The sequence below is a fragment of the Oncorhynchus mykiss genome, chromosome 1 (assembly GCF_057628025.1).
Source record: "Oncorhynchus mykiss isolate SJ-2025 chromosome 1, ASM5762802v1, whole genome shotgun sequence".
Lineage (NCBI taxonomy): Eukaryota > Metazoa > Chordata > Actinopteri > Salmoniformes > Salmonidae > Oncorhynchus > Oncorhynchus mykiss.
In genome coordinates this window covers 62,527,677-62,554,924 of record NC_143022.1, presented here as the reverse complement: position 1 = coordinate 62,554,924, position 27,248 = coordinate 62,527,677, and the positions used below count along the sequence as shown (strand labels likewise).

General features: G+C 43.9%; 1 protein-coding gene across 1 annotated transcript; it reads left to right on the top strand.

The window, feature by feature from the left end:
* Positions 1-8,030: 8,030 nt before the first annotated feature.
* Positions 8,031-26,976, top strand: echs1 (enoyl-CoA hydratase, short chain 1). Its single transcript, XM_021606248.3, has 8 exons — positions 8,031-8,781; positions 20,930-21,127; positions 21,218-21,345; positions 23,758-23,857; positions 23,941-24,045; positions 25,652-25,771; positions 25,963-26,030; positions 26,123-26,976. The coding sequence occupies exons 1-8, from the start codon at positions 8,694-8,696 to the stop codon at positions 26,186-26,188; spliced, it is 873 nt and encodes a 290-aa protein (XP_021461923.3). The 5' UTR covers positions 8,031-8,693; the 3' UTR covers positions 26,189-26,976.
* Positions 26,977-27,248: the final 272 nt, after the last annotated feature.

Sequence of the window (27,248 nt, the reverse complement as noted above, 5' to 3'; positions counted from 1 at the left end):
GGCCATCTGGGAGAGAGGAGGAGGAGCTAGATTCATATGAAGGGTTCATGGCTCTGTTTAAATGTATCTTCGATCATCCACCAGATGGCAGAGAGGTGGGTGAGCGTTTACTCCAATTACGGCAGGGGGTCCAGACTGCTGCAGGGTACACGCTCACCTTCCAGACAGTAGCAGCATCCAGCGGCAGGAACGAGCCGGCGCTTCGTACGCTATTCAGAAGAGGACTGTGCGAGGAGGTCCAGATGGAACTGGCCTGTCGAGACGACAACCTCTCCTTGCACGCACTCATTGCAATGGCCATCCGCCAGGATAATCTACTTCAGGAGCGTTGGTACTCTCATCTCTTTCCTTAAGGGTGGTCCCCGTAGGTTGGTGTGGAGCCCAACAGCCGACGAGGCCTTCTGTCTACTCAAGGGACTTTTAATCTCCGCCCCATTGCTCAAACACCCAGAACCCACAATATCCTTTGTGGTGGAGGTGGATGCTTCAGAGTTGGGCATTCTGGGGGCAGTTCTGTCTCAACGACAGAGTAATCCTCCGACCGTGGCCCCCAATTCACATCAGAGGCTGAGCAATTACCGTACCAGGCAGTGTTGCAACCATGCTCTCGATGTTGCAGCTGTAGAACCTTTTGAGGATCTCAGGATCCATGCCAAGTCTTTTTAGTTTCCTGAGGGGGAATAGGCTTTGTCGTGCCTTCTTCACGACTGTCTTGGTGTGTTTGGACCATTCTAGTTTGTTGTTGATGTGGACACCAAAGAACATGAAGCTCTCAACCTGCTCCACGACAGCCCCGTCGATGAGAATGGGGGCGTGCTCGGTCCTCCTTTTCCTGTAGTCCACAATCGTCTCCTTAGTCTTGGTTACGTTGAGGGATATGTTGTTATTCTGGCACCGCCAGGCCAGACCTCCCTATTGGCTGTCTCGTTGTTGTCGTGATCAGGCCTACCACTGTTGTGTCGTCTGCAAACTGAATGATGGTGTTGGAGTCGTGCCTGGCCATGCAGTCGTGGGTGAACAGGGAGTACAGGAGGGGACTGAGCATGCACCTCTGGGGAGCTCCAGTGTTGAGGATCAGCGTGGCAGATGTGTTGCTACCTACCCTCACCACCTGGGGGTGACCCGTCAGGAAGTCCAGGATGCAATAAAATGCAAATTAATTACTTAAAAATCATACAATGTGTTTCTGGATTATTGTTTTAGATTCCGTCTCTCACAGTTGAAGTGTACCTATGATAAAAAAACATTTCTGGGATAATGGTGTTAATGTGAGCCATTACCAGCCTTTCAAAGCACTTCATGGCTACGGATGTGAGTGCTATGTGTCTGTAGTCATTTTGGCAGGTTACCTTTGTTCTTGGGCACAGGGGCAATGGTGGTCTGCTTGAAACCTGTTGGTATTACAGACTCAATCAGGGACATGTTGAAAATGTCAGTGAAGACACCTGCCAGTTGGTCAGCACATGCCCGGAGCACACATCCTGGTAATCCGTCTGGCCCCGCAGCCTTGTGTATGTTGACCTGTTTAAAGGTCTTACATACGTCGGCTACAGATCACACAGTCATCCAGAACAGCTGATGGTCTCATGCATGCCTCAGTGTTGTTGCTTGCCTCGAAGCGAGCATAGAAGTGATTTAGCTCGTCTGGTAGGCTCGTATCACTGGGCAGCTCGTGGCTATGCTTCCCTTTGTAGTCTGTAATAGTTTGTAAGCCCTGCCACATAAGACGAGCATCGGAGCCGGTGTAGTATGATTAAATCTTAGCCCCGTATTGACGCTTTGCCTGTTTGATGGTTCGTCGCAGGGCATAGCAGGATTTCTTGTAAGCTTCCGGGTTAGAGTCCCGCACCTTGAAAGCGGCAGCTCTATCCTTTAGCTCAGTGCGAATGTTGCCTGTAATCCATGGCTTCTGGTTGGGGTATGTACGTACAGTCACTGTGGGGACGGCGTCCTCGATGCACTTATTGATAAAGCCAGTGACTGATGTGGTGTACTCCTCAATGTCATCGGAAGAATCCCGGAAGATGTTCCAGTCTGTGATAGTAAAACAGTTCTGTTGTTTAGCATCTGCTTCATCTGACCACTTTTTTGTAGACCGAGTCACGGGTGCTTCCTGCTTTAATTTTTGCTTGTAAGCACGAATCAGGAGGATAGAGTTGTGGTAAGATTTACCAAATGGAGGGCGAGGGAGAGCTTATTGCGCATCTCGGTGTGTGGAGTACAGGTGATATCTAGAATATTTTTTCCTTTGGTTGCACATTTAACATGTTGATGGAAATTTGGTAGAACTGATTTAAGTTTCCATGCATTAAAGTCTCCGGCCACTAGGAGCGCTGCCTTTGGGTGAGTCGTTTCCTGTTTGCTTATTTCCTTATACAGCTGACTGAGTGCGGTCTTAGTGCCAGCAGTTTGTCGTGGTAAATAAACAGCCACGAAAAGTATAGCTGAAAACTCTAGGCAAGTAGTGTGGCCTGCAATTTATCACAATATACTCTACTTCAGGCGAGCAAAATCTAGAGATTTCCTTAGATTTCGTGCACCGGCTGTTGTTTACAAATATGCACAGACGTCAGCTTTCCCACCCACCTTTTCCGGGACCTGGCCAGGCATCTGGCTCTTTGTCCTCTCTACCTGCGTCACTTCCTCTTGCAAATAATGGGGTTGTTGGCCTTGTCGGGTGTTTGGAGAATGTCTTGTGCGTCTTGCTTGATGAATAAAAAATCTTTGTCTAATCCGAGGTGAGTGATCGCTGTCCTGATATCCAGAAGCTCTTTTTTGCCGTAAGATACGGTTGCAGAAACATTATGTACAAAATAAGTTACAAATAACGCGAAAAAAAACCACATAATAGCACAATTGGTTGGACGCCCGTAAAACTGCTGCCATTTCTTCCGGCGCCATTTTACTGACACTGGTCATGTAGCAAAGTCCTCTTGTTATCCTCCCCATTGCAATCCGAGTTGACATGACTGCACCAGTAGGCCGAGCGGAATTAAGCCGTTAATGCATTCACCGCACCAGCTGCCGCCGCACTCCCACATGCACCAAGGACAAGCGCCCGGGCATGGTCTTGAACCAGACTTTTGATGAATGGGTCCTGGTTCAGAAACGGCTACGAGATAAGACCCTTCCCTCCACTCCTCCATCTCAATAGTCTACAAAGACTTCATCCCCATTCATCCATCTCAATACAATACTGTGACTTCCTCTCCATCTCAGTAGTCGACAATGACAACATCTCAAGTCTCCAATAAATTCCTTTCCTCCCCTCCATCTCAATAGTCTAAAGTGGCTTCCTCTCCTCCTTTCCTCTAAATAATCTACAGTGGCCTTTGCTTCCACCTGTCCTGTTATTTTACAGAAGAACAGTTGTAGGAATTACATTTTTTGTTTTGGCTCTGTACTCCAGCACTTTGGATTTGAAATGATACAATGACTATGAGGTTAAAGTGCAGACTGTCAGCTTTAATTTGAGGGTATTTTCATTACTGCACTTTTTGTACATAGTCCAAAAGTATTGGGATAAATTCACTTGTCTTAAAGTAGTCCCATATTCCTAGCACGCAATGATTACATCAACCTTGTTGAATGCATTTGCCGTTTTGTTTTCTTGAGCTGAAATAAAAGATCCCAGAAATGTTCCATACGCACAAAAAGCATATTTCTCTAAAAGGTTGTGCACAAATTTGTTTACATCCCTGTCTTGGTTAGAAGGCATGATGTGTAATTAATTTTTTATGGAGAACTTTTCAGGAGACTTCCTGACAACTGATACACAGATATGTTCCTGCAACGTTCCCATACAACGTGTCTAGAACATTAATATGTTCTGAGAACATGGCAAAGGGCTTGTAAAGTAAGCATTTCACTGTAACTTCTAAACATGTTGTATGGCTGTGATCAGTGGCGATTTTAGCATGGAAATCTGGGTCTGGGCAAACTCAACCATTTTTTTTTTTTTAGATGCATGGCAGAAAAGCCACAACAAAACACTAAACCATACATTATTTGCACTATAACGGCGACAAACAGTGCCCACACGCTGTTAGGGCCTACATAAAGCTGTCTTGACAGCGGAGCTGAACTATAAGGGCCTACATACTGTAAAGATGTCCAGACATCGGAGCTTTCTTTTCAGCACCATGTAGTGAATCCTTACCACCGCTACACCTGGCTATCAACAGAGCCTCATCTGGCAGTGAAACAGTTCATTCAGCCTCATTAAAAACCATTCAGCCTTTTAAAAAACCCATAGCTGGTATGGCTGACTTGTTTAAATAATTATGGTTTCTACTGATAAGAACTCGATAAGAACTGCATTCTCCTTCAATAATAAGCTGTACACACTATGAGCTGTACACACTATGTACATTTGAGGTCTACACACTATGGCATAAGGGAACGATAAGAGGAAAGCCATAATTTCGATTAAGACGTTAATTAGCGAGCTAAAACAGACGTAGTCAATATGCCTATTTGTTCAGGACTTTTTAAATGGCCAGCGACAGAATTCACAACATGAGCCATTCTTACAGTATTCTCCCTGTATACCAAGTCAACCATATGATAAATAATGGGGGCATATAGCAGACAATGAAAGCTCTTACAATATTCAATGATGGCATTTCTCAAAAACAGGCTATTGGCTACATGTGCACCACCAAGTCAGAACAGTAGGCCAAGTTCTGAGGGTGAGACACATGGGCTACTAACAGCTTACTACACAACATAGACTTAGTATTACATTCCAATACGTTTTATCTATCATTTCTCTTCATATGACAAGAATTGAAAAAGATTTTCCAGTTGATTGTCGACATGATTCATGATGATGACTGCTTGTCTAGCTAGCTAGCTTGCTTGCTAAGATTTAGAAAGTATGTCCAATCAAAGCTACGGTAGATATAACGTGATTTGACGTAACTTTAACTGTGGCCACTGACCTTGAGCCTACTTGGATGGGCACTTCTAATATTAATCTATGGCAGAACCCAAGGGGGCTTTAACTGCATAGCTCTCCCTGTAGATTCTATGGTGACGTCATGACCTCATGAGTGACAGAACACTTAGCCAATCACGGCACAACTAGAGAAGATTACCAATGCCTACACTCCGTGTTTTCGCTGGCTGCCCCTCCACCACAGAAAGCACTGAGCTAGGCTAAAACACCTGCATTTTGGAGCTGGCTTACTCAAGAAAGAAACCATGTTTGTATGCGGCTTTATTTAAAAAATCCTTGAGTTAATTTTTTTTTTTACATAAACTGATTTGTAACACAATAATGCCAAAATAACATGCAAAACAGGCCAATTTTATTATTATTATATCATTTGGTTTGTATTATTTTTTTAGCTAAACAGGTGGGTCTCAAAAAATGAATGAAGGGTCGTCACTGCCTGTGACAAATACAATTACATTTGATTTGTATGTGTGTCCATATGCGTCCTCAGAGTATAGTGTTATTGCATGAGACACTATTGTGACCCTATGGAGATCATTCGACTTTTCTATCTTCTCTTCCTCTAGTCAGCCTTGACTACCACCCATGGACCACTTCAAAGCATATGGTTGTCCTGAACCTCCATATCTCCAACTACAGAAAATATATGCATAACTGGGCCCAAAATCCACCTTTCCAGAAACAAGTCTCTCACCGTTGCCGCTTGTTATAGACCCTTCAGCCCCCAGCTGTGCCCTGGACACCATATGTGAATTGATTGCCCCCATCTATCTTCAGAGTTCGTACTGTTAGGTGACCTAACCTGGGACATGCTTAACACCCCTGACGTCCTACAATCTAAGCTAGATGCCCTCAATCTCACACAAATGATCAAGGAACCTACCAGGTACAACCCAAAATCCATAACCATGGGCACCCTCATAGATTTCATCCTGATCAACTTGCCCTCTAAATACACCTCTGCTGTCTTCAACCAGGATCTCAGCGATCACTGCTTCATTGCCTGTGTGCATAATGGGTCCGTGGTAAAACGACCGCCCCTCATCACTGGCAAATGCTCCTTAAAACACTTCAGCCGAGCAGGACTTTCTAATCGACCTGGCCTGGGTATCCTGAAAGGATATTGACCTCATCCCGTCAGTAGAGAATACCTGGTTGCTCTTTAAATGTGCCTTCCTCACCATCGTAAACAAGCACGCCCCATTCAAAAAATGTAGAACTAAGAACAGATATAGTCCTTGGTCTGCCCTTAACCAGTATAAAAACATCCAGTGGCGTTCAGCATTAGCATCGAATAGCCTCTGAGATATGCAACTTTTCAGGGAAGTCAGGAACCAATATACTCAGTCTTAGCTTTCCTAACTGACTATCTTTTTCAAACAGATTCCAAAAAGTTTTGGGACACTGTAAAGTCCATGGAGAATAAGAGCACCTCGTCCCAGCTGCCCACTGCACTGAGGCTAGGTAACAATGTCACCATCAATAAATCTACTATAATTGATCATTTCAATAATCATTTTTCTACGGCTGGCCATGCTTTCCACCTGGCTACCCCTATCCCGGTCAACAGCTCAGCACCCCCTGCAGCAACTTGCCCAAACCCCCCCACCCACTTCTCCTTCACCCAAATCCAGACAGCTGATGTTCTGAAAGAGCTGCAAAATCTGGATCCCTACAAATCAGCTGGGCTAGACAATCTGGACCCTCTCTTTCTAAAATGATCTGCCGAAATTGTTGCAACCCCTACTACTAGTCTGTTCAAACTCTTTCGTATCAGCTGAGATCCCCAAAGATTGGAAATCTGCCGCAGTCATCCCCGTCTTCAAAGGGGGAGACACTCTAGACCCAAACTGTTATTGACCTATATCCATCCTGCCCTGCCTTTCTAAAATCTTTGAAAGCCAAGTTAACAAACAGATCACCGACCATTTTTGAATCCCACCGTACCTTCTCCACTATGCAATCTGGTTTCTGAGCTGGTCATGGGTGCACCTACTGCGCAGCTGTCTTCATCGACCTGGCCAAGGCTTTCGACTCTGTCAATCACCGCATTCTTATCGGCAGACTCAATGGACTTGGTGAACCAGACGAAGCAGACATTTGAGAAGCCAACTACTTCTCAGATAGTTCAGTGTGTCAAATCGGAGGGCCTGTTGTCCGGACCTCTGGCAGTCTCTATGGGGGTGCCACAGGGTTTAATTTTCGGGCCGACTCTTTTCTCCGCCCGCTAAACTAGCATCACTATTCTGAACGGTTATGACTTAGAATATGTGGACAACTACAAATACCTAGGTGTCTGGTTAGACTGTAAACTCTCCTTCCAGACTCACATTAAGCATCTCCAATCCAAAATGAAATCTAGAATCGGCTTCCTATTTTGCAACAAAGCCTCCTTCACTTATGCTGCCAAACATACCCTCGTAAAACTGACTATCCTACCGATCCTTGACTTCGGCGCTGTCATTTACAAAATAGCCTCCAACACTCTACTCAGAAAGACTACATCCAGTTATCACAGTGCCATCTGTTTTGTCACCAAAGCCCCATATACTACCCTCCAGTTCTATGCTGCCAATGACTGGAACGAATTGCAAAAATCACTGAAGCTGGAGTCTTATATCTACCTCTCTAACTTTAAGCATCAGCTGTCAGAGCAGCTTACTGATCACTGTACCTGTACACAGCCAATCTGTAAATATTGCACCCTACTACCTCATCCCCATATTGTTATGTATCCTCTGGCTCTTTTGCACCCCGGTGTCTCTACTTGCACAACCTCATCTGCACATCTATCACTCCAGTGTTGATGCTAAATTGGAATTATTTCGCCTCTATGGCCTATTTTTTGCCTTACCTCCCTACTCTTCTACATTTGCACAAACTGTACATAGATGATTCTATTGTGTTACTGACTAAGTTTGTTTATGTGTAACTCTGTGTTGTTGTTTTTGTCACACTACTTTGCTTTATCTTGACCAGGTCGCAGTTGTAAATGAGAACTTGTTCTCAACTGGCCTACCTTGTTAAATAAATCTGAAAAAAAGAAAATTACATTCTCCAGCAGGTGCCATTTTTTCTGCTCACCAAGCGAAAAGTTTTTGTATGGAGGTCAATGAGAGTGTCGAATTTGGTTAACAAAACATATAATGGCTTATTTGCTACGTGTAGCTTATTTGATCGAATATACGTTTTGTAATGATTAGGCTGTTACATGTGTACTGATATTAGTAGGACACGTGACATGCCGGCAACCTTTATTAAAAACACTATAGCGGAATTGTGCATGGTCGTCTATAGTTACCACAGCCACAAAGCTATAAACCCCGCTCATTTCTACAATGTATTTTCTTAATATGTTATTTTAAATCTAACCTTAACCACACTGCTAACTTTATGCCTACCCCTAACCTTAAATTGAGTCCAAAAAGCTCATTATAATTTTCATGCATTTTTATAGGCAATTCAGCATTTGTGGCTGCGGTAACTAGTGAAAACTGTTGTGCCTGTTTACACACGTATCTGCCCGCATTGGCTAAAATGGTCCCGTCTGATGATGCCTCCTCCAGACCGCCTTACATTTGTTAAGACATTTATTTTCATTTTTAGAGCCGTTATTAATGGCTAATCTGTGTTGACAATCCTCGGCCACTTATCCGTTTCCGGGTCACGAGTGAGGTTGATTGCAGTGAGAGCTCGTGTTGTGACTTTCAGCGCCAGCAACTTCGTGTTTGAAATGGCCCTGTTCTGCAGAACCGCAGCACTGCTATTGAAGCCAGGAGCTCTCTCCTCCACTCTCTCTATCGCTCGTCAGTACAGTGCGGGTAAGAGGTTACTGTTAATTTCATTTTTAGAAAAGCAGTGCTTTTTTTGTCATGGATGTCATGGACAATGTCATGGAGCTAGTTAACGTTACGTCATTACATGTGCGACGCTTGATGTTTTGCTGATGGATCCTAGAGACGTCCCTGGTTGAGGTTAAAGGGATATTTCAGGATATACTTCCCCGAGTCATATGAACTCGTGGATACCTGGTTTATGCCTCTGCGTGCAATTTTGAAGGATGTTACTATTTAGTGCAAGCACTATTGCTAAATAGCGTTAGCCCAATGACTACGCAAATGGTAGTTAGCATTGTCTCGCAAAACGACCTCTAACTTCCTTCATACTGCACACAGAGACATACAAATGGCATCCACGGGTTCTTCTGCCTTCGGGGAAGTAGATAAAATCCCGATGTATACCTTTTTGAGTTTACGGTTTAGGGTAGGGACATCCCTTTGCATATTGGCAGAGGAAGAGGCGCCCTAAAATCTGTCAGCGTGAGAAATCCTCTTTTATATATAGGTGTCTACGAGAGAGTGTAGAATTAGGTGATGTTCATTTGATCGAATAGAAATGTCGTAATGTACTGATATAAGTGGATGCACTTGGCTTTCCTGTCTCAGATCTGACTGCCTACCGAATCTGACTGACAGACAGTCTTGCCGATAGATGCCTACGGCGAGGAGTGGCTTAATGTAACCACACCCCCAAGTAGGGTACTCCAGTTATTCCCATGTAATTAGCCTAATGGTGGCGTCGTCCTAAACAAACTACTGATACATTTTGTCGTGTCATTAAACGTTTTCGGCAGCCTCACGTGTCGCTATAAGCATACTTCGCTGTCACAACAACAAATTATTTGCATGATACTTATTCTGATACATCTGCTATCTGAGCAGCTAACCGATCGCTGCAGCTGTACATAGTCTATCGGTAAATAGCCCACCCAATTTTACCTACCTCATCCCCATACTGTTTATATTTATTAACTTTTCTGCTTTTTTGCACACCAATATCTCTACCTGTACATGACCATCTGATAATGTATCACTCCAGTGTTAATCTGCAAAATTTTAATTATTCGCCTACCTCCTCATGCCTTTTGCACACAATCTATATAGACTCTTTTTTTTCTACTGTGTTATTGACTTGTTAATTGTTTACTCCATGTGTAACTCTGTTGTCTGTTCACACTGCTATGCTTTATCTTGGCCAGGTCGCAGTTGCAAATGAGAACTTGTTCTCAACTAGCCTACCTGGTTAAATAAAGGTGAAATAAAAAATAAAAAAATTCTGCCACTAATTTGTTACACGACCAGCTAACACTGTCTGTAACGCTGCCGCATTATATTTCCGTCACTGTTTGTTTACCCTCAGTTTTAGTTCATCTCGATATATTTGGTAGTCTTGGATATGGATATGTCGTAACTACTTCCAGTCTTTGCCTGCCCTTGAACTGTCTAGGTATTTAGAAACGTTGATTCTTGTTAGCTTGCCTATTTGTCCTTTCAATTTGCCAGATGCCAGCTGGGGAGACTACCCTACCAAATGGCCCAAAGCTGCCTATGGCAATATATGCACCTACTTGGTGGAATCTCCAGGTTTACATTTTATCGGTGCAAAATCTGCAATACTCTTGTAGTATGAGATGGGCAACGGTGATATTCAATAGACATTGAGAGCTCGCCAGAAAAGAAGCCAGCGAGATGAGGTTGTTTCGCATCACACAGAATCTATACTCTCGAGCAGGAGCGATGACTACTAGTAGTACGCGTTTGTACTTGCCTTTAACCAAAGCCAAATTGTCATCGTTACAGCTCTGAAGTTCACAAGCAATGTTATTCAATTCAAAATGTTGGCTAGATATTTCAACTCTGTATGGCAAGCGTGAATGTCCGACTGAAAACTTTTGAAGCTGCTTTGAGCCACAGCTCGTTCTAGCCACATTAACCTAATCACATCATTGTTTTCGCAAGACAGCGTGGTGGTATTGAGAATCCTCATGACCAAGTGAATAATCTTGTAGTGCGACACCCCGTCTGTGCCAGATAATTTTGTCCCCCCACACCAAACGCGATCACGACACGCAGGTTAAAATATTGTAATGAAACAGCAGGGAGCAGGTCTCGAACCCTTGACCTTCGAGCCCGATGTCCGGCGCGCTATTGACTGTGCCACAAAAGCATGCTCGTGCGGCAGAGTCGATTTCCACGCTTATAAACCCAGGGTCGTTACACTATCAAAACAAACTCTGAACCAATTACATTAATTTGGGGACAGGTCAAAAAGCATTAAACATTTATGGCAATTTAGCTAGTTAGCTTGCACTTGCTAGCTAATTTGTCCTTTTTAGCTAGCTTGCTGTTTCTAGCTAATTTGTCCTGGGATATAACGTAAACTCACCCCATTCCATACAAATGTGCGTAACCGCGACATTCAAACGAGGCTACAAAGAACTAATGGGACTGTGTTGACTTCAAAATCGGGGGTGTGAACTAGGTTTCTATTCAAGCGCCGACAGAGATGGCCGCCTCGCTTCGCGTTCCTAGGAAACTATGCAGTTTTTTGTTTTTTTACATGTTATTTCTTACATTAGTACCCCAGGTCATCTTAGGTTTCATTACATACAGTCGAGAAGAACTACTGAATATAAGATCAGCGTCAACTCACCATCAGTACGACCAAGAATATGTTTTTCGCGACGCAGATCCTGTGTTCTGCCTTACAAACAGGACAACGGAGCGGGGATGCAGCGACCCAAAAAAACGACTCCGAAAAAGAGGGAAACGAGGCGGTCTTCTGGTCAGACTCCGGAGACGGGCACACCGTGCACCACTCCCTAGCATTCTTCTTGCCAATGTCCAGTCTCTTGACAACAAGGTTGATGAAATCCAAGCAAGGGTAGCATTCCAGAGGGACATCAGAGACTGTAACGTTCTTTGCTTCACGGAAACGTGGCTCACTGGAGAGACGCTATCCGAGGCGGTGCAGCCAACGGGTTTTTCCACGCATCGCGCAGACAGAAACAAACATCTTTCTGGTAAGAAGAGGGGCGGGGGCGTATGCCTTATGGCTAACGTGACATGGTGTGATGAAAGAAACATACAGGAACTCAAATCGTTCTGTTCACCTGATTTAGAATTCCTCACAAACAAATGTAGACCGCATTATCTACCAAGAGAATTCTCTTCGATTATAATCACAGCCGTATATATCCCCCCCCAAGCAGACACATCGATGGCTCTGAATGAACTTTATTTGACTCTTTGCAAACTGGAAACCATTTATCCGGAGGCTGCATTCATTGTAGCTGGGGATTTTAACAAAGCTAATCTGAAAACAAGACTCCCTAAATTTTATCAGCATATCGATTGCGCAACCAGGGGTGGAAAGACCTTGGATCATTGTTACTCTAACTTCCGCGACGCATATAAGGCCCTGCCCCGCCCCCCTTTCGGAAAAGCTGACCACGACTCCATTTTGTTGATCCCTGCCTACAGACAGAAACTAAAACAAAAGGCTCCCACGCTGAGGTCTGTCCAACGCTGGTCCGACCAAGCTGACTCCACACTCCAAGACTGCTTCCATCACGTGGACTGGGACATGTTTCGTATTGCGTCAGACAACAACATTGACGAATGCGCTGATTCGGTGTGCGAGTTCATTAGAACGTGCGTTGAAGATGTCGTTCCCATAGCAACGATTAAAACATTCCCTAACCAGAAACCGTGGATTGATGGCAGCATTTGCGTGAAACTGAAAGCGCGAACCACTGCTTTTAATCAGGGCAAGGTGTCTGGTAACATGACCGAATACAAACAGTGCAGCTATTCCCTCCGCAAGGCTATCAAACAAGCTAAGCGTCAGTACAGAGACAAAGTAGAATCTCAATTCAACGGCTCAGACACAAGAGGCATGTGGCAGGGTCTACAGTCAATCACGGACTACAGGAAGAAATCCAGCCCAGTCACGGACCAGGATGCCTTGCTCCCAGGCAGACTAAATAATTTTTTTGCCCGCTTTGAGGACAATACAGTGCCACTGACACGGCCTGCAACGAAAACATGCGGTCTCTCCTTCACTGCAGCCGAGGTGAGTAAGACATTTAAACGTGTTAACCCTCGCAAGGCTGCAGGCCCAGACGGCATCCCCAGCCGCGCCCTCAGAGCATGCGCAGACCAGCTGGCTGGTGTGTTTACGGACATATTCAATCAATCCCTATACCAGTCTGCTGTTCCCACATGCTTCAAGAGGGCCACCATTGTTCCTGTTCCCAAGAAAGCTAAGGTAACTGAGCTAAACGACTACCGCCCCGTAGCACTCACTTCCGTCATCATGAAGTGCTTTGAGAGACTAGTCAAGGACCATATCACCTCCACCCTACCTGACACCCTAGACCCACTCCAATTTGCTTACCGCCCAAATAGGTCCACAGACGATGCAATCTCAACCACACTGCACACTGCCCTAACCCATCTGGACAAGAGGAATACCTATGTGAGAAAGCTGTTCATCGACTACAGCTCGGCATTCAACACCATAGTACCCTCCAAGCTCGTCATCAAGCTCGAGACCCTGGGTCTCGACCCCGCCCTGTGCAACTGGGTACTGGACTTCCTGACGGGCCGCCCCCAGGTGGTGAGGGTAGGCAACAACATCTCCTCCCCGCTGATCCTCAACACTGGGGCCCCACAAGGGTGCGTTCTGAGCCCTCTCCTGTACTCCCTGTTCACCCACGACTGCGTGGCCACGCACGCCTCCAACTCAATCATCAAGTTTGCGGACGACACAACAGTGGTAGGCTTGATTACCAACAACGACGAGACGGCCTACAGGGAGGAGGTGAGGGCCCTCGGAGTGTGGTGTCAGGAAAATAACCTCACACTCAACGTCAACAAAACTAAGGAGATGATTGTGGACTTCAGGAAACAGCAGAGGGAACACCCCCCTATCCACATCGATGGAACAGTAGTGGAGAGGGTAGCAAGTTTTAAGTTCCTCGGCATACACATCACAGACAAACTGAATTGGTCCACTCACACAGACAGCATTGTGAAGAAGGCGCAGCAGCGCCTCTTCAACCTCAGGAGGCTGAAGAAATTCGGCTTGTCACCAAAAGCACTCACAAACTTCTACAGATGCACAATCGAGAGCATCCTGTCGGGCTGTATCACCGCCTGGTACGGCAACTGCTCCGCCCTCAACCGTAAGGCTCTCCAGAGAGTAGTGAGGTCTGCACAACGCATCACCGGGGGCAAACTACCTCCCCTCTAGGACACCTACACCACCCGATGTCACAGGAAGGCCAAAAAGATCATCAAGGACATCAACCACCCGAGCCACTGCCTGTTCACCCCGCTATCATCCAGAAGGCGAGATCAGTACAGGTGCATCAAAGCTGGGACCGAGAGACTGAAAAACAGCTTCTATCTCAAGGCCATCAGACTGTTAAACAGCCACCACTAACATTGAGTGGCTGCTGCCAACACACTGACATTGACACTGACTCAACTCCAGCCACTTTAATAATGGAAATTGATGGGAAATTATTTAAATATATCACTAGCCACTTTAAACAATGCTACCTTATATAATGTTACTTACCCTACATTATTCATCTCATATGCATACGTATATACTGTACTCTATATCATCGACTGTATTCTTATGTAATACATGTATCACTAGCCACTTTAACTATGCCACTTTGTTTACATACTCATCTCATATGTATATACTGTACTCGATACCATCTACTGTATCTTGCCTATGCTGCTCTGTACCATCACTCATTCATATATCCTTATGTACATGTTCTTTATCCCCTTACACTGTGTACAAGACAGTAGTTTTGGAATTGTTAGTTAGATTACTTGTTATTACTGCATTGTCGGAACTAGAAGCACAAGCATTTCGCTACACTCGCATTAACATCTGCTAACCATGTGTATGTGACAAATAAAATTTGATTTGATCGACATGGTAATGGCTCTATAGTATTGGAGAAAAGTTGGAAAAAAGGAAACTCCGTTACATCGGGACGTGTCATGTCGTAACGTACAGCACGCATAAAGCAACTATTTATGTCTTACAATATCTCTCCACCAGGTGTAGCACTTCTCTCATCCTTTAAAAACAAGAAATGGACAGTGACGGGGGTAAGGGGGGGATACCTAGTCATTTTTTGCGTCATCGTTGCATGCGATCATCATTCTCAAAGCTGCTGTTTATTTCTAAGATCACTTTAGCACCGCCCTAAAAACCTGCAAAAAAATGTACACAAACCTTCAAAGGTATGTAATGACACATTATATAAACTCTTTATAGTGTTTTATTTACATTTTAGAGGCGACAAGGTGATAAGTTGGACAGATCGAGTGAAAAAAAGCAATTTTCCCACACATCTCTCCTTCTCACTATCACACATTAGTTTCGCTTCCCCACCCGCCATTTTTTAAAAGACCCGATGGGGCTCATTGCCTGCTTGAATTATGCAGAAACAGGCAGTGTTTAGGTCATGTAATTGATTATTTTGGAAAGGGGAGAAATTGTGCTTTACAATGGTATTGATATTACAGTTGATCTGGAAGTATTACGTTTTTGGGGCGCTAAAATAAGGGCAATTGTACGGACCAAGGCGATGTACAAGTTTACGTGAGTTTATGTTAAACATTGAGTTGTGATTTTACCTGAAATGCACAAGGTCCTCTACTCCGACAATTAATCCACACACAAAACAGTCAACTGAATCGTTTATAGTCATCTCTCCTCCTCCTAGGCTTTTTCTTCTCTTTTCTTTATATTGTGATTGGCAACTTTCATAAATTAGGTGCATTGCCGCCACCGACCAATGAGGAGATGGCACGTGGGTACCTGCTTCTATAAACCAATGAGGGCATGGGAGAGGCAGGACTTGCAGCGCGATCTGCGTCATAAATAGAACTAACTTCTATTTTAGCCCTTGGCAACGCTGCCGCGGCGTGGGTGCAATAATTGAATAATATAGATTTTACATTTATTTTGCAACTCTTGCGAGTCGTGTAGTCAGCCTGTTAGTGTGCACAACACTAAGTTGGCAAGACAAAAATACTACAGGAAAGATGGTCGTTTAATGTGAGAGGCTCAGCGATGTTAGGATTTTGAAAGTTGTGTAGTGTACACCAGGCATTACCGATGATGAAGTGCTTTGGGGACACAAATGTATCGAGTAACCGGAGCACACATCTTTCCATCTTCATCGTGGTGTAATAGCCTGAAACCATGAGGTTCATCTAACCTAGTCCTCTCCCATAACTCTGCCCCATAGTTAATGTTGCTACAATGAATCTGTGCATGCGAGAAGGTTGGACAGAAGAGGGAGTTTTCTCATTTGGGCAAGTACTCTCTCCTTCGTGACCCGGAAACCGATGCGTGGTCGAGGAGTGTGCCAAAACGATAGTAGGCAAATGGAAGTGTCCTCCCCTCCTCGAAAGCCACGTTTCATCGAGGATACTCATGTGTATCCTACAGTGGAAAAGTTAGACTGCTCTATCAAATCATAGACTTAATTATAACATAACACACAGAAATATGAGCCTTTGGTCATTAATATGGTCGAATCTGGAAACTATTATTTCGAATACAAAACGTTTATTATTTCAGTGAAATACGGAACCGTTAGGGATGCCACCCGTTAGATAAAATACCTAAGTCTAAATATTCGTTACATTGCACAACCTTCAATGTTATGTCATAATTACATAAAATCCTGGCAAATTAGTTCGCAATGAGCCAGGCGGCCCAAACTGTTGCATATACCCTGACTCTGTGTGCAATGAACGCAAGAGAAGTGACACAGTTTCACCTGGTTAATATTGCCTGCTAACCTGGATTTCTTTTAGCTAAATATGCAGGTTTAAAAATATATATGTCTGTGTATTGAAGGCATTGGTGTTTATGGTTAGGTACAGTCGTCCAACGATTGTGCTTTTTTCCGCAAATGTGCTTTTGTTAAATCATCCCCCAGCGTTGCATCGATTATATGCCATGCAGGACACACTAGATAAACTAGTAATATCATCAACCATGTGTAGTTATAACTAGTGATTATGTTTGATTGTTTTTTATAAGATAAGTTTAATACTAGCTAGCAACTTACCTTGGCTTCTATTGCATTCGCGTAACAGGCAGTCTCCTTGTGGAGTGCAACGAGAGGCAGGTGGTTATAGCGTTGGACTAGTTAACTGTAAGGTTGCAAGATTGGTTCCCCCGAGCTGACAAGGTGAAAATCTGTCGTTCTGTCCCTGAACAAGGCAGTTAACCCACTGTTCCTAGGCCGTCATTGAAAATAAGAATGTGTTCTTACCTGACTTGCCTAGTTAAATAAAGGTATACAAATTTAAAATCGGCGCCCAAAATTACCGATTTCCGATTGTTATGAAAACTTGAAATTGGCCCTAATTAATCGGCCATTCCGATTAATCGGTCGACCTCTAGTTTCAATACTTGTTCTCAACTTGCACCGGGTGGTGTGCTTACCCGGGAATGGATCCTCTTCCTTTGTGGGCAAAAGAAAGGGAAGAGAAAGAGAGAGGTGAGTCAAACATTGCCTGGTATCATTTTTGGCCTCTGATCAAAGTGCTTATCATACTCACTCCAGTTTTTCTAAGGTCTACAGTCGTGGCCAAAAGTTTTGAGAATGACACAAATATTAATTCCCACAAAGTTTGCTGCTTCGGTGTCTTTAGATATTTTTGTCAGATGTTACTATGGAATACGAAAGTATAATTACAAGCATTTCATAAGTGTCTAAGGCTTTTATCGACAATTACATGAAGTTGATGCAAAGAGTCAATATTTGCAGTGTTGACCCTTCTTTTTCAAGACCTCTGCAATCCGCCCTGGCATGCTGACAATTAACTTCTGGGCCACATCCCGACTGATGGCAGCCAATTCTTGCATAATCAATGCTTGGAGTTTGTCAGAATTTGTGGGTTTTTGTTTGTCCACCCGCCTTTTGAGGATTGACCACAAGTTTTCAATGGGATTAAGATCTGGGGAGTTTCCTGGCCATGGACCCAAAATATCGACGTTTTGTTCCCCGAGCCACTTAGTTATCACTGTTGCCTTATGGCAAGGTGCTCCATCATGCTGGAAAAGGCATTGATTGTCACCAAACTGTTCCTGGATGGTTGGGAGAAGTTGCTCTCGGAGGATGTGTTGGTACCATTCATTATTCATGGATGTGTTCTTAGGCAAAATTGTGAGTGAGCCCACTGAGAGCAACCCAACACATGAATGGTCTCAGGATGCTTTACTGTTGGCATGACACAGGACTGTCTTCTCCGGACAAGCTTTTTTCCGTATTCCCCAAACAATCGGAAAAGGGATTCAGAGAAAATGACTTTACCCCAGTCCTCATCAGTCCAATCCCTGTACCATTTGCAGAATATCAGTCTGTCACTGATGTTTTTCCTGTAGAGAAGTGGCTTCTTTGCTGCCCTTCTTGACACCAGGCCATCCTCAAAGTCTTCGCCTCACTGTGTGTGCAGATGCACTCACACCTTCCTGCTGCCATTCCTGAGCAAGCTTTGTACTGATGGTGCCCCGATCCCGCAGCTGAATCAACTTTAGGAGACAGTCCTGGCACTTGCTGGACTTTCTTGGGCACTTTGAAGCTTTCTTCACAAAAATTGAACCGCTCTCCTTGAAGTTCTTGATGATCCGATAAATGGTTGATTTAGGTGCAATCTTACTGGCAGCAATATCCTTGCCTGAGAAGCCCTTTTTGTGCAAAGAAATGATGACGGAACATGTTTCCTTGCAGGTAACCATGGTTGACAGAGGAAGAACAATGATTCCAAGCACCACCCTCCTTTTGAAGCTTCCAGTCTGTTCGAACTCAATCAGCATGACAGAGTGATCTCCAGCCTTGTCATCGTCAACACTCACACCTGTGTTAACGAGAGAATCACTGACATGTCAGCTGGTCCTTTTGTAGCAGGGCTGAAATTCAGTGGAAATGTTTTGGGGGGTTTCAGTTCATTTGCATTGCAAAGAGGGACTTTGCAATTCATCTGATCACTCTTCATAACATTCTGGAGTATATGCAAATTGCCATCATACAAACTGAGGGAGCAGACTGGAGGCATACCTTCGGCCTGTCTGCTCAAGCGCATAAGTGACTGCACCTCTACTTATACTAATTTGGGGTAACGAGTAGAGGTCGACCGATTAATCTGAATGGCCGATTAATTAGGGCCGATTTCAAGTTTTCATAACAATCAGAAATCGTTATTTTCGGGTGCGGATTTGTCTATTTTTATTTTTTTATATATATTTTTTAGATCTTTATTTAATCTTTATTTAATTAGGCAAGTCAGGTAAGAACACATTCTTATTTTAAATGACGGCCTAGGAACGGTGGGTTAACTGCCTTGTTCAGGGGCAGAACGACAGATTTTCACCTTGTCATCTCGGGGGATCCACTCTTGCAACCTTACAGTTAACTAGTCCAACGCAATAACGACCTGCCTCTGTCTCGTTGTACTCCACAAGGAGACTGCCTGTTACGCGAATGCAGTAAGCCAAGGTAAGTTGCTAGCTAGCATTAAACTTATCTTTATAAAAAACAATCAATCATAATCACTAGCCAACTACACATGTTTGATGATATTACTAGATATTATCTAGCGTGTCCTTCGTTGCATATAATCTGACTGAGCATACAAGCATCTAAGTATCTGATTGAGCGGTGGTAGGCAGAAGCAGGTGCGTAAACATTCATACAAACAGCACTTTCGGGCGTTTTGCCAGCAGCTCTTAGTTGTGCATCAAGCATTGCGCTGTTTATGACTTCAAGCCTATCAACTCCCGAGATGAGGCTTGTGTAACCGAAGTGAAATGGCTAGCTAGTTAGCACGCGCTAATTGTCGTTGTGTTGCTGGTTCGAGCCCAGGGAGGAGCGAGGAGAGGGACGGGAGCTATACTGTTTCACTGGCAATACTAAAGTGCATATAAGAACATCCAATAGTCAAAGGTTAATGAAATACAAATGGTATAGAGGGAAATAGTCTTATAATTCCTATAATAACTACAACCTAAAACTTCTTACCTGGGAATATTGAAGACTCGTGTTAAAAGGAACCACCAGCTTTCATATGTTCTCATGTTCTGAGCAAGGAACTGAAACGTTAGCTTTCTTACATAGCACATATTGCACTTTTACTTTCTTCTCCAACACTTTTTTTTTGTTGCATTATTTAAACCAAATTGATCATGTTTCATTATTTACTTGGGGTTAAATTGATTTTATTGATGTATTATATTAAGTTAAAATAAGTGTTCATTCAGTATTGTTGTAATTGTCATTATTACAAATACATTTTTTTTTAATCGGCCGATTAATCGGTATCGGCTTTTTTGGTCCTCCAATATTCAGTATTGGCGTTGAAAAATCATAATCGGTCGACCTCTAGTAACGAGGAACAAGTGGGACCAATTCCAGGTGCCAATTGGTTGCAGCACCTGGACTGGGTGGTATTAGTGTTGGATCGCCAGCCCCAGTTGGTGCCTGGTGCTGACTCACCTTGGAGCCTCTGGAGCTGGCCATGGTCCCGCTCCTTTCTTTGTAGAAAATACAAGTAATATGATTACTACTGTTGCACATGTATATGGAAAATGTCAAGTTTAGGTTTTCAATATATTTTCAATAGTTTCTACATATTGGTTATTGATTTGGGCTATTTATCAAAATGTCTATTAATAGCAGCCTGTGTTGGTCAGTCCACGCACTCTCAAGAATATCAGTCCACATCCTTGTTATTAGGTTTGTTCTAACCTGGCTTGCTGAGCCATCCCACCTGCATTAGTTGGAGCGAAAACCTATGCTGCGTGACAGGTCGACTACATTGCAGTAGCCTGCCGGTCCTGCCAATGGCTGCATAGTTGTTTAACATATCAGCTTATCACATCATATGACAGGAATCATAACCTATTCAACCTGGTGCCCGACTGCACCATCAATGACATGCCATGCAACAATTGCTTGTTGCTGCACACTGCAAGGCTGCAATGTAGTCAGCCTGGAACACCACCTTGGTCACGTTGAATGAATAATCCTCTTATTTTATTGTGCAACTCTGTGTGTGTGTGTGTGTGTGTGTTTAGGTGGTCAGTATGAGTACATCCTGGTGGAGAAGCGTGGAGAGAATCAGGATGTGGGCTACATCCAGTTGAACCGCCCCAAGGCTCTGAACGCTCTGTGTGACGGGCTGATGCTGGAGTTGGGAAAAGCGCTGGATGCATTTGAGGCCGACGGAACAGTGGGTGCCATCGTCCTTACTGGCAGCGACAGGGCCTTCGCAGGTGAGGGATGTGTGTGTGAACGAGAGAGAGAAAGATAAGTGTGTGCACACACATCTTGTGTCTTACACCTGAAAACTGTGTGTGTCTCAGCTGGGGCTGACATTAAGGAGATGCAGAATCGTACCTTCCAGGAGTGTTATGCCGGGAACTTCCTAGCTCACTGGAACAGAGTCTCTACCACTAGGAAACCAGTCATCGCTGCTGTCAACGGGTTCGCTGTGAGTACACACACCGGTAGTCTGTTATAACAGTATACACTAGAGGTCTTCACGGGTCCAGAAATTTGGAATGGACCGGTGGCTTTGCCACCTGGACCCGATATGCATAAATACATTCATTTGAAGTGGAGTCCCGTTCAGAATGGACTAGAGGGCATTCATACCCATTTCAAAAAGTCCAGTGGAAAAACAGACCCAAACAGGCCTGTGGCCGTTCGGATCCAAGAGACAAGTTCTGATCCGAGAGATGAAAGTGAGAAAGAAACCTCTGACCTGGCACCATCAATAAACGAGCGATATTGACTAAATTAGCCACAGTAAGTCCTATGTGTCCTTAAAAACAGCCTATTAAAAAAAACATATATTCCTTGTTTCGATGTGTTGCATATTCAAAACATTATAGCCTATTGTTTTATTGGTTTTTACATTCGTAAACAGTGATTGTCCACTTCCAGGTTCAGCTGTCAGAGATTTGAGAGCAGAATGAATCAGGGCATTGCATGCGTCCACTGTATGATATTAATTGGCCTATTTAAAAAAATGAATATAAAGGAAGAGAAGCGAGAGAGGGATTCCGGCTGCATGTTCCCCAATACTGTCATGCAATTTTTTATCTTTGCCAGATAGGCTACTACTGCTGTATAGCTATACTGTAGGCTTACAGGAGGCTAATTCGTACATTTTCGATCAGAAAATGTCTTTAGAAAGATAAACAAACATTATTGTTAGATTATAGAAGTACTGGTAGGCCTAAAACATTCTTCCTCACCTCAAGTTCAACTGTCGGGGGTCTGAGGGAGACGGACTGCCTTCTCCACACCACACCAAACCTTCATAAAAGTTGCTAAACTAACCTAGCGGTTAGATCATTGGGCTAGTAACCGAATGGTCACTAATTCGAATGCCCGAGTTCACAAGGTGAAAAATCTGTCTGCTCTTACTGCTATGGCTGACCCTGTAAAACTAGACATTTCACTGTACCTATTTGGTGATGAAACATATTCTTCTAATATCAAAAGTAAGTAAAGCCATTGTTTAAGGAAATATTGAATGCCCATTTATTATATTGTGGCAAACACATTACAGTTGGAACTTAAAGGGGAATTTCACCCTGGGGGAATCTGGGCTTGTTTTCACCATGTCCAAGGCATTTCTAAGACTGTGAGATGTTGCGCACATAATTGCCCAGGAGGAAGGCAGGTCTGGGCTTCATGTGCTGAATGATACACCCTATGACTGCTTCCAGTGTATTGATGGGGGTGAGATCTAAATATGCATTTAGTCCTGCTTTGTGGCATTTCCCAAAGGCTCTATGTTATACTGATCACACTATACATTTTTGTGCATGTAGATATGGTTCTCCTTGTTTGATAGAGCCATTGGACGTCTTTCAGCAATGTTCTTATTGGTGGATTCATTATTAAATAAATAAAAATTCCAGCCCAATGCCAAGCATCGGCTGGAGTGGTGTTAAGCTCGCCGCCATTGGACTGGAGCTGTGGAAACACGTTCTCTGGAGTGATGAATCACGTTTCTCCAACTGGCAGTCCGACGGACGAAGCTGGGTTTGGCGGATGCCGGGAGAATGCTCCCTGTCCCAATGCATAGTGCCAACTGTAAAGTTTGGTGGAGGAGGAATAATGGTCTGGGGCTGTTTTTCATAGTTCAAGCTAGGCCCCTTAGATCCAGCGAAGGGAAATCTTAACACTACGGCATATTTAACCCCTCCCCTAATTGGAGTAAACTAATGGACAACAAACAATACTTCCATTTCCAGGTTTCACATACTACATACATTTCACGGACAGTATATTTTACATTTAATTATCTTTTGTTTGTTTTTAGTCCCAGCCTTCAGCTACCCTGTCCTTGCTTTTACTGTCAGTACCACAATAGTCTCAGACCTAGGGCAACACCACTGTCGGAATTTCTTGGCCACTTCTAATGGGGATATTTTATGGGGGGGATGGTTGCTCTTCAGACAGAGAACTCTGAAACAATCACGATTTTGGGTAGTAGGGGGTTAAAAATAATCCCCTCGGAAACATGACGGAGGTAGACACAAGCGTAAGCTTGAAACGCAAACGTCAATGGTGCAAACAAACTACTTACTTTGCGAAATACACTAATTGAAAATATCCCCTGCGAGCTCCATCTAGCTACAGTAGCAACCGGAAATATTTACGGCAGGACGTCAATGGATAGAGTTCTGGGCGCGTTTTCGGCGCACGTCCCAACTCCGCCCTTTCCTCTTTGCCAAACTTACTTTATACAGGCAGACATGTATACTGAAACATTGGCACATTGTGGCGGTAGTCTGTATAGCGAGACCTCAAGGACAGCTTGGTTTTGTGTGTGGGTTAACATTATTTCTCTGTGTGCCTCTTTCTCGCTCTATGTATTTTTCTCTAGTTGGGGGGAGGCTGTGAGCTTGCTATGATGTGTGACATCATCTTTGCTGGAGAGAAGGCTCAGTTTGGACAGCCTGAGATCCTTTTGGGAACAATCCCAGGTACCACTAATCCCTGATCTATGTGGATTGAAAATAGTTCAGTCTGTCTGTTGGTCTGTAGATTAACTGTACTCTATGCGTAGGTGCTGGTGGTACTCAGAGACTGACAAGGGCAGTGGGGAAATCTCTCGCCATGGAGATGGTACTGACTGGAGACAGGATCACAGCACAGGAGGCTAAGCAGTCAGGTATCACACACACAAACCTCACATGATACATGCAAAGGAGGGTAAACTGTCAGGTGACTCGCAGACACACACACACACACACACACACACACAGGAGGCTAAACAGTCAGATAACACACACACCTCCACCCTACCTGACACCCTAGACCCACTCCAATTTGCTTACTGCCCAAATAGGTCCACAGACGATGCAATCTCAACCACACTGCACACTGACCTAACCCATCTGGACAAGAGGAATACCTATGTGAGAATGCTGTTCATCGACTATAGCTCAGCATTTAACACCATAGTACCCTGCAAACTCGTCATCAAGCTCGAGACCCTGGGTCTCGACCCCGCCCTGTGCAACTGGGTACTGGACTTCCTGACGGGCCGCCCCCAGGTGGTGAGGGTAGGCAACAACATCTCCTCCCCGCTGATCCTCAACACTGGGGCCCCACAAGGGTGCGTTCTGAGCCCTCTCCTGTACTCCCTGTTCACCCACGACTGCGTGGCCACGCACGGCTCCAACTCAATCAGCAAGTTTGCGGACGACACAACAGTGGTAGGCTTGATTACCAACAACGACGAGACGGCCTACAGGGAGGAGGTGAGGGCCCTCGGAGTGTGGTGTCAGGAAAATAACCTCACACTCAACGTCAACAAAACTAAGGAGATGATTGTGGACTTAAGGAAACGATGGAACAGTAGTGGAGAGGGTAGTAAGTTTTAAGTTCCTCGGCGTACACATCACAGACAAACTGAATTGGTCCACCCCCACAGACAGCATCGTGAAGAAGGCGCAGCAGCAGCGCCTCATGCTCTCACAATCGAGAGCATCCTGTCGGGCTGTATCACCGCCTAGTACGGCAACTGCTCCGCCCACAACCGTAAGGCTCTCCAGAGGGTAGTGAGGTCTGCACAACGCATCACCGGGGGCAAACTACCTGCCCTCCAAGACACCTACACCACCCGATGTCACAGGAAGGCCATAAAGATCATCAAGGACAACAACCACCCGAGCCACTGCCTGTTCACCCCGCTATCATCCAGAAGGCGAGGTCAGTACAGGTGCATCAAAGCTGGGACCGAGAGACTGAAAAACAGCTTCTAACTCAACTCCAGCCACTTTAATAATGGGAATTGATGTAAAATATATCACTAGCCACTTTAAACAATGCTACTTAATATAATGTTTACATACCCTACATTATTTATCTCATATGTATACGTATATACTGTACTCTATATCATCTACTGCATCTTTATGTGATACATGTATCACTAGCCACTTTAAACTATGCCTCTTTGTTTACATACTCATCTCATATGTATATACTGTACTCGATACCATCTACTGCTTCTTGCCTATGCCGCTCTGTACCATCACTCATTCATATATCTTTATGTACATATTCTTTATCCCTTTACACTTGTGTGTATAAGGTAGTAGTTTTGGAATTGTTAGCTAGATTACTCGTTGGTTATTACTGCATTGTCGGAACTAGAAGCACAAGCATTTCGCTACACTCGCATTAACATCTGCTAACCATGTGTATGTGACAAATAAAATTTGATTTGATTTGAACCTCACATTATACACACAATTACCATGCTCTCTTAGGTCTGGTGAGTAAGATCTGTCCAGTAGACCAATTGGTGTCAGAAGCTATTAAGTGTGGGGAGAAGATCGCTGCCAACTCCAAGATCGTGTCTGCCATGGCAAAAGAGGCCGTCAACGCAGGTTAGAGAGCTGATCTGATTTTTACATATTTAATAAACCCTTCTCTGACCCTACAATGATATGTGAGATGTTTAGATATTTCATGTTTTGTGAACTTGATTTAATTCACACATTAACTCGTCTCATTCCCTAGTCTTTTATTGCTTCAGTTGTATTGATTAATGCAAGATCTAACGTGTGTTGGTGTGTAGCCTACGAGCTGACGCTGGCTGAAGGGAATCGTCTGGAAAAGAGATTATTTCACTCTACCTTTGCCACGGTCAGTCAATCTACTGATGTTCTCTTATTCAGATCAACCATTTCTCAGGTGTGTTCTGTGTGTACTCACTGACATTGTGTTTCCTACAACAGGAGGATCGTAAGGAGGGCATGACCGCGTTTGTGGAAAAGAGAAAGGCCAATTTTAAGGACCAGTAGAGGAGCAAAAACAAAACCCAACTGACCAGGATGTGAATCTCCGATCCAAGGGTTCCTGAAGGCTGTGTCCTGACTTGATATCTTGACTCTGATGTTGGCTTAGATGAGATTTAAGTAATCTAAACTGGAGATTATTGTGAAGATCAGACTTTTACATGTAGACCTTAAATTAGGAATTAGCCCTGAATGACACCCGGACAGACAATTTAACAGATGCTCTTATCCAGAGCGATTTACTTGCCTTATCACAGTTTTATACCCTGTATGCAAACTGTGTTGTATGCTGTATGTGTGCAGTACAGTATAGTGTGTTTGTATGAAAGATGTTTTAGGTCATCGTCCATCATGGAAAAACAAATATCTTGTTGGGTGTAAATGGCAGAGGCCAAGCGATATCAGTCACAACCGCTAACACACACTTAACACAGCCTTTTCACTGTCCAACAGAATCTCACATTTTCTAGAAAAGGAATTTGTCCTGTGTACATTGTGCAAAATAAAGCCGTAGCAAGGTATGTATCTGTCTATTTGAGTTATTCAATCGGTCACATTGTAGGCATTAAGAAGAATAAAGCGAAAAATTCCTGTATAAGATGCATTTTCAGTGGAGATCCATTTAGCATGCTTTTTAGTCTAGCGGTAGGTTTAATCTAGGTCCAGGAAACCAGCTCACAATGATCAGGTTTAATGTAACAATACCTTAATCTGTGTTTGGTGATAGACAGCTGTTTAGTTTGATGAAATGTCTATTGGGAAATGAAGTGAATAAAGTTAATAGATGGACGCGATGATATGATCTGTTTTCGTTTCGTTGAGCTGTTTCTTTCTCGTGCAGTAACCTGAGCAGCACAGCCTATGCCCATATAAAATCATTAACATGTACTATTGATTCTTACACAATAATTCAACACTAGATGGTGTTATTACACTATTCATCTGGGCAGTATTGATGCTTCACATATTGTTTTATGTTGGCTCCTTTTGATTGCAATACAAGGGGGGTAATCTCCCATGTTCTCATCTAATTTAAACAGCTACAGTAAGTCTGAGGTGGAACTGG